The 12,497-nt window shown below is 34.9% G+C and overlaps 3 protein-coding genes across 5 annotated transcripts; all 3 read left to right on the forward strand.

The window, feature by feature from the left end:
- The first annotated feature begins 443 nt into the window (after positions 1-443).
- Positions 444-3,206, forward strand: LOC108205085 (protein C2-DOMAIN ABA-RELATED 11). Of its 3 annotated transcripts, none has more exons than XM_017374869.2 (4): positions 444-590; positions 825-977; positions 1,910-2,005; positions 2,762-3,206. In XM_017374869.2, the coding sequence occupies exons 2-4, from the start codon at positions 864-866 to the stop codon at positions 3,050-3,052; spliced, it is 501 nt and encodes a 166-aa protein (XP_017230358.1). In that variant the 5' UTR covers positions 444-590; positions 825-863; the 3' UTR covers positions 3,053-3,206. The 3 variants fall into 3 exon arrangements, with proteins under 3 accessions (XP_017230358.1, XP_017230359.1, XP_063936602.1); XM_017374870.2 differs by having other exon boundaries at positions 450-590; positions 813-977; XM_064080532.1 differs by lacking the exon at positions 444-590 and having other exon boundaries at positions 713-977.
- Positions 3,207-3,396: 190 nt separating this feature from the next.
- On the forward strand, positions 3,397-6,205 carry LOC108205084 (DNA oxidative demethylase ALKBH2). Its single transcript, XM_017374868.2, has 4 exons — positions 3,397-3,716; positions 4,667-4,783; positions 4,872-5,061; positions 5,877-6,205. Exons 1-4 carry the CDS (start codon positions 3,477-3,479, stop codon positions 6,071-6,073), a joined length of 744 nt encoding a protein of 247 aa, XP_017230357.1. The 5' UTR covers positions 3,397-3,476; the 3' UTR covers positions 6,074-6,205.
- Positions 6,206-9,833: 3,628 nt separating this feature from the next.
- On the forward strand, positions 9,834-11,959 carry LOC108221281 (WEB family protein At1g12150). The gene is made up of 2 exons (XM_017395171.2): positions 9,834-10,067; positions 10,299-11,959. The coding sequence occupies exons 1-2, from the start codon at positions 9,834-9,836 to the stop codon at positions 11,811-11,813; spliced, it is 1,749 nt and encodes a 582-aa protein (XP_017250660.1). The 3' UTR covers positions 11,814-11,959.
- Positions 11,960-12,497: the final 538 nt, after the last annotated feature.

A 12,497-nucleotide genomic window follows, 5' to 3' on the forward strand; every position in this document is an offset into this window, starting at 1 on the left:
TTGCAAAAAAACCAAATTTTGAAAATATTTGCAAAAATACCGTAGGCAACCCGTTGCAATCATATTTGCAACTCCTGCGAGGTCAATTAACTGAAGTTGTACCTAGTTGCAGACCATATTTTTGTAAATATTTTCTAAAAAATTAGTATTTTTACCATTTTTTAAAAAATATAGTAAAATCACAAAAATATTAAAAAAAAGAAGATATTTTTGATAAATTCCCTGAAAAAACAAAAGACCGACAATACATACCAGAATAATGTCGCGTGCGCACTAATGCGGCGTAAGAATAATTCTGGGAGCAAGCCATTATCTAGCCACGCGTAGTCGCGTACTGACCAGTCTGGTCCGGTCAACTATCAGCGTTTCACTACCGCCACCTGTCAGTCATCTGCCCCTTCTTCAACGTTTCTTCTCTTCCAATTGCCCTCTTGCTCTTACCGCTCACCGTTTCACTTTATGTACTATTCTTAACTCTCATTACAGACTAGAAACTTATAAATGAAACAATTAGCAACTCAAGTTAATCACAGACACAAAATATAGCTGAAATCAGGTTGTCTTGATCTCAAAACACATTAATCTTCTTGGTCAGTCTTCTTGTCCTAAAAGCTTCCAATTTTACACACTTGCTGATTTTTGTTTCTTGTTTAGTAGATCATGTTTCTTGATTTTTAGTGTTTTCAATTTTGTGCATTATTTTAAGATCTTAACTTTGCTTATGGGGTTATTAGTTTCTTGATTTGTGTAATTGAATTAATGGATAGAAGTCACAATAGGATGTTGAAGGTGAATCTTTGTTAATTTTGTAGTTGCTACTTCAGGTAAATTTGTGTGCATTTGGTGCTTGTGGATAGTAGATTATGGAGGAACTTTCGGGACAATTGTTGAAAGTGGTGGTTGTGCGAGGAAAAAGATTGGTGATTCGTGACTTTAAATCCAGTGATCCTTATGTTGTTCTTAAGCTGGGAAATCAGGTATCGTTGCTGCTCATTACTACTGCTTTCGGTAGAGATTTGGACAATACATTTCACTGATATATCTTAGAGAGGACCTATAGAGGACTATGTTTAATAGCTTATGTCGGGTTATACACATGCGGTGTATACCTTTGTGGCATGCTTTTCTTTTGTTCCGACATATGTAATATGGAATCATCCCACATCTCCTAATATAATTTCAGTTGTACATAAATCAAAGTTTAAACTTCTTTTATACCAATGTCTCGATTTGTTATTGCGATGTATATAATTAAAATGCTTGCTTACAATTTATTTAATGAAAATAAAATGGTGGATGCTATTCAGTAGTTTGGCCTTTTGGACCTTATTTGGAAAGAGGGTGAATTTCCTTGCCTCTGCGAAAATGCATCCTTAGAAATCAGAGGGTTCTTGGATAATATTTTCTTATCCCTGATCTAAAAAGATCTCACTAATTAACCATTTATTGCACAGTTGCGTTGATTCCTTTCCTCAGTGAACCCGTACTATAAGTTCGCAGAGTCAAATTGATCACCTTCATTCAAGTCTACCAGTCCCTTTTGTGGAACTGGATGATCACTCAAGGAAGTGTCATAAATAACAAACATTGAGCTGTACAAATATGTGTATTAGGTTGTAGATGGACTCTTCTTCCTCATGTGCAATCAAGAGAAGTGATTGTTCTCTACTTTGTTTATTTCATGAATCTTGACACGGACTATAATAGAAAGAATATATTGCAAATCTTCCATGCTTGGAATATTTGACTTGGGTGTCAATCTTTGTGTCATTTTAATCATTTGTTATCTTCTGATCATTGGACAATACTGTCTATCTTTACACCGGAGAAAATACAATGTTAGTATATGATTGTGTAAATTGTTAATTTTCCTCAAGGCATACAAATAACTTCTTTTCCTTCCTGCCAGACAGTAAAAACCAAGGTCATCAACAGCTGTCTAAATCCTGTGTGGAATGAGGAACTGACGCTTAAGCTCACAGAACCTGCTGGAGTTCTAAACTTGGTAAGCTCAGATTTTCGCATAATTGACATCTTCACTAATGTTAACCTTAGAGCAAAAAGTTAAATAATTGTTCGAGTCAGTTCCAGGTTGAGAAACAGTTATTCTGTTGTGATTTATTTAATCATGTATCTCTCCATGACATTAATTCTCGATGTAATGGATTCTGTTCCTTTACCAAGAAGAGTATATTATGCCTGAGGCTACTGTAAGGAGAGACATTCACTTGGTGTTTTTGCTTAAATTCGTCAAATGCAATGTTTTCTCTCACCATTTATGTGCATTGAGGTATATATATAAATATAGAGGTGAATCTTTACCGCAGTCTGCAGTATACATTAAGTCATATCATGTGTCCGAGACTGGTTTGGGTTTCTCATAATTTGAAGTGTCATGGTTATTTGTCCTGAATGCATACTTTTTTTGGCCAAGCAAATACCTATATTAAGAAGAAAAGAGATGCAAATAAGCAGGACATGCCCTGGAGGAACGGAGTGTGATGAACAAGCTCAAACCGAGCAGTCTAGAACTAAATAACAATGCCATACAGGCAGGTTGTCGAAATAACTACAAAAGACCTGCCATAGCTGTAAACACTTTTTTTTTCCCTTCTAAATGTTAATTCAAGTCAGTCCAGTAGTTCTTACATGTTCAATGATTCAGTAATAAGCAAAGAATTGATACAAACTTGAAGTTTGTTAGCTTAATGGAGACAAGATTTCCCATTCTGTTAAACCTGACAAAGCTGAGCTTCTACAGGAAGTATATGACAAAGATCGTTTCAAGGCTGATGACAAGATGGGGCATGCTCATGTTAGCCTCCAACCATTTGTGAGTGCTGCTCGACTGAGGCAGATACTAGGGGTTTCTACCGAAGGGGAGACTCTGAGAAAGGTCATCCCAGACGGTGACAATTGTCTAGCAGCTGAAAGCTGCATAAATTTTAAAGATGGCGAGGTTGTGCAGGATGTTTGGCTGAGGCTCTCTGGAGTCGAGTCTGGAGAGATCGAGCTGAAGATCAAGTGTAAAAATCTTCATGTTCGAGCATAGATTTAGAGGGATATCAATGCTAATGAATCAAGGAAATGTTAGAGTGTTCTACTTTTGACTTGCCGAGGTAGGAGTTAGAATGTAATATATGTAATGCAAACTTGCAACCTGTGATAATTTGTTACATCAATAACATTCCCATGCTTATGAATTATGACAGAAGAATACACACAACTAAAGCATACAACTTATTTACTCTACTTATTTTTTTTTTTTAATGGACAATGGTAACAGATAATAGAGATTTTGAAATTATATTCTTAAATTCTTAAGAATCATCTATTATGCTACACTTAATATTGAAATTGAAAAAATTAATAAAATGTTACATTTGCAACAAATTTAAAGTTTTGTATAGGAAATGAACAGGCAGTAAAATCAGTATGAATAAGAAGTGAATAAACATAAGAAAAAGGAGTCGGTGATGGAGGCATTTGTGAGCAGAAAGAAGTTGAAAACAACACAACAAGAAGATGATGAAAAAGAAGAAGAGGCTCATAAAAGAAAAGGGGAGGTCTTAGTGAATCTGGGAAATGAAAGCCAAGTGTTATATATACCCAAGCTCTTTTCCTTTCAAGATTCTTCTCGTTATCTCAAGTTTCTCAACAATCAAATTCCCTGGACCCGTCCCACCATTCGGGTCTTTGGCCGTTCTGTTCTGCAGGTCTCTCTCTCTCTCTCCTCTCTCTCCCCCCCCCTCTCTCTCTCTCCCCCTCCCTCCCTCCCTCTCTCTCTCTCTCTCTCTCTCTCTCTCTCCCCCCCCCCCCCCCCCCTCTCTAGCTATACATCAGTATTGTTGGGCAATGTTTGTTTCTGTTCTTCTCTTTGTTGAGGGGTATAATATAATTAATCAAGAGTTATGTTGAGAAATTCATTTTGAGAAAAGTTTCAACCTTTTTTATATGGGGTTTCAAGAATTGTTTCCCTCCCCTATGCAAGACGAGGACCCACATATCAGTTAGGGTGAGATGTTATTGTGATTGGGTTATGATTAAGTGTGGTTTAACATGTTGTGGACTAAATAGTCTGTCTTGATGGTATTGAAATTAAAAAATTGGCAAAGAATGAGCTTTTAGTTAGGGCATGTGTTTGCAGATCGAATTCATGAGTCTTCTAGACTTATAGTGAACTTTATTTTAACTTTTCCTCACAGTAGGCAATATTCACAAAGTCTAGGAGATACGAATTACTTGCACTCACAAATATGGTTCAGTGGAATGGGAAGGAGTGGAGGGAATGGTGAAAAATGTGGAGAAATGAGAAAGAAGGATGAACAAGGGTTGATGGAGGATATTATAGAGAGGGGTTGTATGTATCTCGAGATCGTGTTTATGAGGAATGGGAAACGAATGACATGAGTAAAAGAAATAATGAGAATTGCTATGTAATTGTGTGGAATGAGCTAGTTTAGTCTTGCAGAATGCGATGCAAGAACTAAAGAATATTATTGTTATTATTGAATGTTCAAAATAGTCTTGAATTTTGGTTTAATTTGTCCGACTAATGTGACAATATTGCTACAGTAGTGAACCTGGTGTCCAGTGATCCATACATCTCTATTGAACTTGTTCATTGCATATAGTGTATAATATATGAGTTTATTTTCTTTTTCAGCCACGAGACACATGTTATGTTGGGAGTGCAGGGATAACAGAATTGGTATACAGTGGTTATAAACCAGAAGCACATTCGTGGGATGATTACCCCCCACTCCAGGAAATACGGGAAGCAGTAAGATTCCTTGCATTGTACATCTCAAACATATTCATTTATTGGTTTGTTTACTCAAATGATCCTGACCTTCATCTTGCCCTTGTAGGTCCATAGAGCTCTGCCAGGGAGTTACTTTAACACTGTGCTCTTAAACAGGTACAAGGCTGGTGATGACTATGTTGGTTGGCATGCCGATGATGAGAAACTCTATGGACCAACTCCTGAAATTGCCTCTGTTTCATTTGGCTGTGAACGTGATTTCTTACTGAAGAAGAAACCTGATAAGACATCTAAAGGTTTTTTCTTACTATAATGTCACAAGTTTTGATTTTAATGTGTTTTTTCCTTTAATCTTTTATTTTCTCTGAGATTTGCCATTACACACATAGATAAAGCATGTAGTCCCTGCTTCACCTTGTTGACTAAAATCACTCTAAATTGCCTTTCATCCGGTCGCATGTAACTTGATCCTGGTGTACTTATATATAAGCAAATTCAACTAATATGCAGTGCAATATAATATACTTGGAGCATCTTCAAGAGACTGTAGTACTCTGAAATATAATATAAACCAAAATTTCCTCTTAGTAATTTTATGTGGGCTCATCCTCAACAATGGTCCTTAAATTTGCTCCTTAATATGTTATTATTAAAAACAAATTGCATTTATAAGAATACAAAAACGGAGTGGAGAAAGAAAGAAAAGATATTATCTCAATGTTGTTGAAGAGTGGATAAGAGCTCTTCATAAGTGAGGAGAGAGAAGATGCTCTTAGTGATTTAAAGAGGCACCGGGAGTCTCTTCGAAGAACTTTTTTCCCTCTCTACAGATTCTAAGTTAAGAGCCAATATAGAGAGGCTCTGATGCCAGCTGCACTCTGATTGTTGTTTTGAGATGGTGTCTTTATCATTGAATAATGAAATTTGTGGTGCATATTGCTGTCTCAGTACATAGTTTGGAGGGGGGAGGGGATATTTAATGTGTGACTAGAGTAAAGATTAGTGTGTAAAGTAGCTGATGTGAAGGTGGCTAGCAAACTATACTATTGTGTATTTTCGTTGCAATTACTATATTTCCCATTTTAATTAGTTTACACAACATATCTTGCAGCAAGAAAAACCGAGGGTGAAGCTTCTTCCATGCAAAGAAAGAAGAATGCATGTTCATATCAGCACTCATTTACGCTGAAGCATGGTTCGTTGCTTGTGATGAAAGGATATACACAACGGGACTGGCTCCACTCTGTACCAAAACGTGCAAAGGCCGATTCTGTGAGGATTAATCTTACCTTTAGGCATGTGCTCTGACTTTTCACCATTTGCCATGTACAGTAGTAAAAAGTTTTGGTGGAACAGGTTGCAGATGGGTTTCCAGTGCTGGAAAGCAGTTGGATGTATGCTTCGTCTAAATCCTAAATCAATGTTTGTTTGTTTATTTTATTCTTACTAGCTTATAACCCGTGCAAGGCACGGGAACTTTTTAATTATTTATAAACTTTTTAAATATATTGTAAGTGGTGTGAAAGAATTTAATTTATAAATAATAAATTAAAATTTTCATTTAAATAAAATTTGAAATTATGATTTGTTTGTAAGTCAGAACTATTGTAAAAAAAATATATATACTTGTTTCTGTAAAAAAAACTGGTTACACATGTTGGATCATCCGACGATGCGGTATAAAATACACTGTCACACTCATTAATGGCTTCAAGTAAACTATTGTAATCAAGCCATAACTTTTCTCTTATGTATCATGCCAAAGTATTATATTTTTTCTATCAAATTTTAATATATATTGAGAAGAATATGTGACATCAACTTCCATTAGATTATATTTATAAATGTATTTTATATAAGAATTATTATAATATGATTTAAATTTGGCTTACTAATTTTAAAATATATTTGATAAAAATAATTTTGGGACAATGCGATTTATAGGATTCTACAATTAAAACTGGTAGGAAATATTTATTTTGAATTAAAATATCCGGCTTATTAATTTTAAAATATATTAGATAAAAATAATTTTGTGACGGTGCAATTTATATGATTCTACAATTAAAGCTGATAGGAAATATTTATCTTGGATTAAAAAAATCATAAACATGTGAAACACAGAATTTGTTTTGGATTCAGAAAAGGAATTATAAACATGCATATCAGTTAGCCTAAAAGTTAATTTTGTTCTAATCTAACGGTACTTATTTGTTCAATATACGATCCAACGGATGATAAGCTTTTGGACCATGCGACCATGCGACCAAATTATCTCTCTTACGCTTATTATATATAAGTATATATGAGAAGTGCGTTGCAATTTATCAATGCCAAGGGGAAAATTGGATGTGCAACTTACTATATACAGTAATACAAGTAAATAGACCAGAATTTACCCGAATTTAGAACCAATTATGAATGCATGAGAAAATTTGAATGTGTGATTTATTGTATAGGAGAACCAACTCTATCAAATTATAAGATGCTCTACCACTGAGCTAATAGCTTGTCGTGCGAGCCTCCGTGATTATTGTATTTGGTGGGGGAGAATGGAATTACTTCTCCGTCCCACGATACAAGTCTTTTTTGGAAAAAAAAGTTGTCCCATAATACCTGTCCACTTTTAGTTTTCAATGCAAATATATTGGCAATATTCCAAAATTACCCAACTTGAAAGTTGCATTAACAATTAATGAGAGTTGAATAATAGTCTACATTCATGCATTTATGAGCGTTACAAGTGAGAAAATATTATCTAATTAATGCATCTTTAATATGCGTAAATTTTTTAAAAGAGACATGTATTGTGACGGAGGGAGTAAATGAAATGAAAGAATAAAAATAAATGAAAAATTGCAGAAGCAGGAGGAAAGTTTTGAAAAAAATTGGGTTGGTGTAAAATTATTATGATGAGATTTGAGAAAAAAAATAGTATGGCGAGAACTCACCTTGCACAACGGAAGATTATTCAATATATGGCGACATCTGTACCCCTAGCCTCCTCATGAGTATGAGTACGGGATTATCATCTGTTTTTTATGTGCATAGGACAATTGTGACGTTATTATTTTCAGGCGTGTCAATTGGATTGTTTGGAAAATCTTTGTAATCATTTTTATTATCAAGAATATTTATATTCAGTTTGTTAAATAATCTGAAAATAACATTTAGCTTATTTTTATTTTTATTTCCCAATCAGGTTGTATTATCAATTCAAGTATTTGTCGTAACAGTGTTTCGGTATTTTAATGAATGTATATTATCAAAAAAAGAAGAAGAAAAAATGTCACACATTTCAAAAAATACACACAAAATTATCTAATTCTGGTTCATTATAATATAGTCTTTAATTTATTTCACATAAAATCTTTTGTAACTACGGATAACCCAAAATTTTAAACATACAATCAGCTCATAAATCTTTCGAATATTATTTGCAACTCCATAGATTTTCTATCATATTGATCAGACAATTATCACACTTGACTCTTTACTTTGATCTTAAAATCTTTTTTCATGATTTTTCTTTATAATTTTAAGAGGAGTGTATTTGATTGAGATTTCAATGGATTGTTTTTAATTTATGGATTTTAGTGGATTGCATGTGATTTTGATTTCGTGCGGATTCTTAATAAAATGTTGCAGAGTTGATAGGATTTAAGCACAATGCTTCAAAATCCAATGAATTATGGTGGGATTTCAAAAAACTTAAAATACACTGAATAATGCCACAAAATCAATCATTTCATGAAATCCAAAAAAATTCATCAGTATTTGAATACCATCAGATTTTAATGGATTTTAAACAATCCCAATTGAATACTATCAGATTTTAAAGCATAATTTAAAATCCTAATTGAATACCACCGGATTTTGTAGTATAATTTAAAATCCCAATTGAATACCTCAAGATTTTAATGGATTTCACACAATCCCAATCGAATACCCTCGAATTTCATGAATGAAAAAAATTTCTTTAAAATTCCAATCCAATAAATATACGCGACAACATTACTTTTGTATTTATAATTTTTGAATAAAATAATTTATTAAATATTTATGGTGGTTAATGGTTATCTATTCACTTTCACGAAACTCACAAAAATATTTATAATATGTGGGATTAATATATGATTTGAGTGTGATTTTTTTTTTTTGTCAGGTGATATGAGTGTGATTGAATAACTTGTTATTCCATATTTTCCACTCCGCCTCGTCTAAAAAACGCTATTATTATAATATAGATAAGCTCACAAAAATGTTTGTAAAAGAATGAGAGTGTTTGTTTCCGGTTTAAAAGCTGGGTTCCTGATTTATAAGTTAGAAGCACTTATTTGTATTGTTTGTGTAAAAAATAAGAAGCACTTATAACAAGTTAGGAATGCTAGTTTTTGTTTCAAAGTTTCTGCTTATTTTCCAAACACTTTAATCACTTATAAGTTTTAACTTGCTTCTAACTTTATACTCCACTTTTTTATTTTAAGCAAGAAACACTTATTTTAAACTCATCCAAACGGCCTATGATTCCATACTTGTCGGAAATAAGATTAGTATAAATAGACTATGCGAAGTAGAAAAAGAGTCTGAGCTGCGAACGGTTTCCCGGGAATTGAAAAACAGTGAAATTATAAACATACAAGTGGATGATTGTGAATACTAATCTCCCGGAACTCTCTCCTTGAAATCCCTTGTTTTTTCTCCATCTTCATCTTTTCCGAAACAAATTGCCCAAAAACAAAACAATATCCATACCAATGCTGACAAAACCATTCTTTTTTCTCCATATACATAATATTCTACATGCAACATCATCATCATTCTCCAGGTATCTGCGATATTCTTTTTTGAGCATGTCTTGAATTTGTCACAGAATACAACCTCTGTAATCTAATAACGTCGGAATTGCTAAATTTTATTAATTATTGAGATTATTAATTACGAGATTAAATATGCACTTTAGGATCAAATATTTATGGTTTAAATATTAATTTAGCATGATATATTAATTAATGGAGGTTTTACTGTACTTCAACTCATAGGTTTATGGAAGGAAACATAAAGAAAAATGCATGGTATTAGCAGCATAAAAACTCAGCAGGGGTCTGGTACGAATTCTTCGCCAAAGTTGGGATCAGGTTCTCGGGGGAATAGTAGTACTCCCGGAGAGATTTCTCCTGCGAGGGAGATTGAAACTGGAACTCCGATTGCATCTGTCAGGGCTGCAGTTAGTTTATTTGGGGAAGCTAATTCCCCAAGCAACAGGCAGCTTCTAAAGAAAAACAAATCATCAATTGACGAGGTATTTTGTTTTACGCTTTGTCTGGCGTATGCTCATGGACATATGCTAAGTACTAAATTCTGTACATTTAGCTCATTTTTATTAGTATAGTTTTTGTATATGCAGGCGGGTCTACCATTAGTTAGAAGTAGGAGTCAATCAAAATAAGCTAAATTTATAATTTAGTGCTTAGCATGTGTCTCTGAGCGCTGAGCACATACTAGAATAACCGTTTTTTTTCTTGTTTGAAAGGGAGGAAGGATGGAGAAGGAATCACAACTTCATTTGTTACTTAAGGATCTGGACAAGTACAAGGAACAGCTGAAAAATGCAGAAAGTACAAAAGGCCAAGCACTTCGCGATTTGGAAGCAGCGAATAAAACACTGCAAGAATTAACATCCAAGCTGGAGACTATTAGTGACACAAAGCAAGCATTGATCCAGGCCACAGAGTCTGCCAAGAAGCGAGTGAAAGAACTTGAAGAATCAAAATCCAGCAATGACCAAGAGGTTGACGTGGAGATGAATCCGGACCTGGTCAAGGAAAGAGAACGGTACAAGGCCTGTAATGCTGAGCTAGTTTCAGTGAAACAAGAACTCACAACCCTTAAACAGGATTTTGATGCGGCCTCAAAAAAGAAGGAAACCGCGCTTCAAGAGGCTAAAGATGCAGAACAAGCTGCCAAACTTAACAAAGAGAAGGCAGGTGGGCTTTCTGAAGAAATTGCTAACATGAATGAAACTCTTAAGCAGGCAAAACTTGCAACCACTAAGGTCCAGGATGAGCACTCGAAACTTATGGAGGAGAGAGAAGCCCGGTTCAGATCTCTTGCTGAAGCCAAGGCAGACAAAGAGGAGAAAATCAAGATCTTAAAGAAAGAAGCCGAGGGTCCAGAACTGGGTGGAAACCTTGAAGAGAAGATGGAAGAAACATCAGAAGCCATCAGAGTAGTTCAAGAACAACTTAAAGATGTTCGTGCTGCGGATCAAGAAGAGTTGAAGACTGTAACTTCAGAGCTGGAAGAAGCCAAGAAACATCTGCAAGAAGTTCAAGCAGAAGAAAGCTCAGTACGAAAAGAAGTGGAACCCCTAAAGCTTGAACTAGAGAATCTTAAGAAGGAAACTTCAGACCTGAAGGAGAAAGAACAAAAAGCCGAAGAACTCACAAAGACTTTACAAGCTAAACTAGACGAAAGAAAGAAGGAACTTGAAGCTGCGGTGGCTGAACAGAAGAAAACATTTGAGGAATACGAAAGCCTCCAGTCAAAACTCCAAGAGGTAACAGCTGAAGCAGAGAAAGCAAGAAAAGAAGCCGAAGATATGTATAAAAACATAGAAGCATTGAAAAAAGAGGCTGAAACATCCAGAGCCATTGAGAAGGAAACCGAGGAAAAACTGGAAATTGCACTGAAGGAAGCTGAAGAAGCAAAAGAAGCAGAGAAGCTTGCTAATGAGAAAATGAAGGCTAGTCAGGAAACAGAACCAGAGAAAAGCGGAAAGATCAGATTGCCAAAAGAGGAATTTGATTCTCTGACAAAAAAAGCGAAGGAAGCTGAAGATGCTGCTACTGCGAAAGTAGCCAGTGCCATGGCAAAAGTGGAAGCCATCACCGCAAGTGAAAGAGATACGCTTGCAAAGCTGGAAGATATCTTGAAAGAGACTGAGGATGTTGAGGCTGCAACTAATGAGGCTATTAAGCAAGCTGAGACGGCTGAGATGGAAACAAAGGCCCTTGAGAGTGAACTTGAAAAGCTGCGCAGCACTTAAGTAGAGCAGCTTCTTAATCTGCATCAAGGATATAGAGAAGGAGATGTGATACATATCTGAGATTTAGGAGTAAGAATCAAACTATTGCAGCAAGTATATAACTTGTTCTTAAAAACAAAGATTTTTTTTTTTTAATTTTCTGTGTAATTATACTCGCTAGCTTGAGTCTGAGATAAATTTTTGCAATTTTAATTGAAAACAGAAATATAAAAACAAACGAAATCCGGACAATGACATATGAGTAAGGATACTGATGAAAGTTGTTCATAAATTTATTACTTGAATGTTGCATGCTAATGCTAAACCCTGACCAAAATTCCTTGTTACTTAATCCTATTGCTCCACTAAAACAATAACTGTCTGAGAAATCCAAGGTTGGTTTCGATACTATCGATGATGCACCTGTATTTCTTTGATGAAATGCTGAAAATGAAACCTGAGGCTTCCTGTTATTGGCTTCAATACGCCGCACTTGTTTAATGAATAGGGGGAAAAAAAAACTTAGTGACCATCTCGTTGTTTAGAGATATGTGTCTTTTCGCCATTCGGTTGATCTAATTACCTTTACTCTTGCGTTCCATGGTCCTTAAGTTGTTTACATACATATATGGAGAAAAAAGCCTGCAAGTCCGATACAGTAACTTATGAAATGATTACTGATTGTTTGTGCGAAACCAAGTTAAT

Source organism: Daucus carota, chromosome 1, assembly GCF_001625215.2.
Source record: "Daucus carota subsp. sativus chromosome 1, DH1 v3.0, whole genome shotgun sequence".
Taxonomy (NCBI): domain Eukaryota; kingdom Viridiplantae; phylum Streptophyta; class Magnoliopsida; order Apiales; family Apiaceae; genus Daucus; species Daucus carota.

Excerpts from the sequence above, each read along its gene's own strand:
- LOC108205085 (XM_017374869.2), top strand. The coding sequence starts at position 864 with ATGGAGGAACTTTCGGGACAATTGTTGAAAGTGGTGGTTGTGCGAGGA. Across the intron at positions 978-1,909 it reads TTCTTAAGCTGGGAAATCAG|ACAGTAAAAACCAAGGTCAT; the intron begins GTATCGTTGCTG and ends CCTTCCTGCCAG. Across the intron at positions 2,006-2,761 it reads CTGCTGGAGTTCTAAACTTG|GAAGTATATGACAAAGATCG; the intron begins GTAAGCTCAGAT and ends GAGCTTCTACAG.
- LOC108205084 (XM_017374868.2), top strand. The coding sequence starts at position 3,477 with ATGGAGGCATTTGTGAGCAGAAAGAAGTTGAAAACAACACAACAAGAA. Across the intron at positions 3,717-4,666 it reads TTGGCCGTTCTGTTCTGCAG|CCACGAGACACATGTTATGT; the intron begins GTCTCTCTCTCT and ends TTTCTTTTTCAG. Across the intron at positions 5,062-5,876 it reads ACCTGATAAGACATCTAAAG|CAAGAAAAACCGAGGGTGAA; the intron begins GTTTTTTCTTAC and ends CATATCTTGCAG.
- LOC108221281 (XM_017395171.2), top strand. The coding sequence starts at position 9,834 with ATGCATGGTATTAGCAGCATAAAAACTCAGCAGGGGTCTGGTACGAAT. Across the intron at positions 10,068-10,298 it reads ACAAATCATCAATTGACGAG|GGAGGAAGGATGGAGAAGGA; the intron begins GTATTTTGTTTT and ends CTTGTTTGAAAG.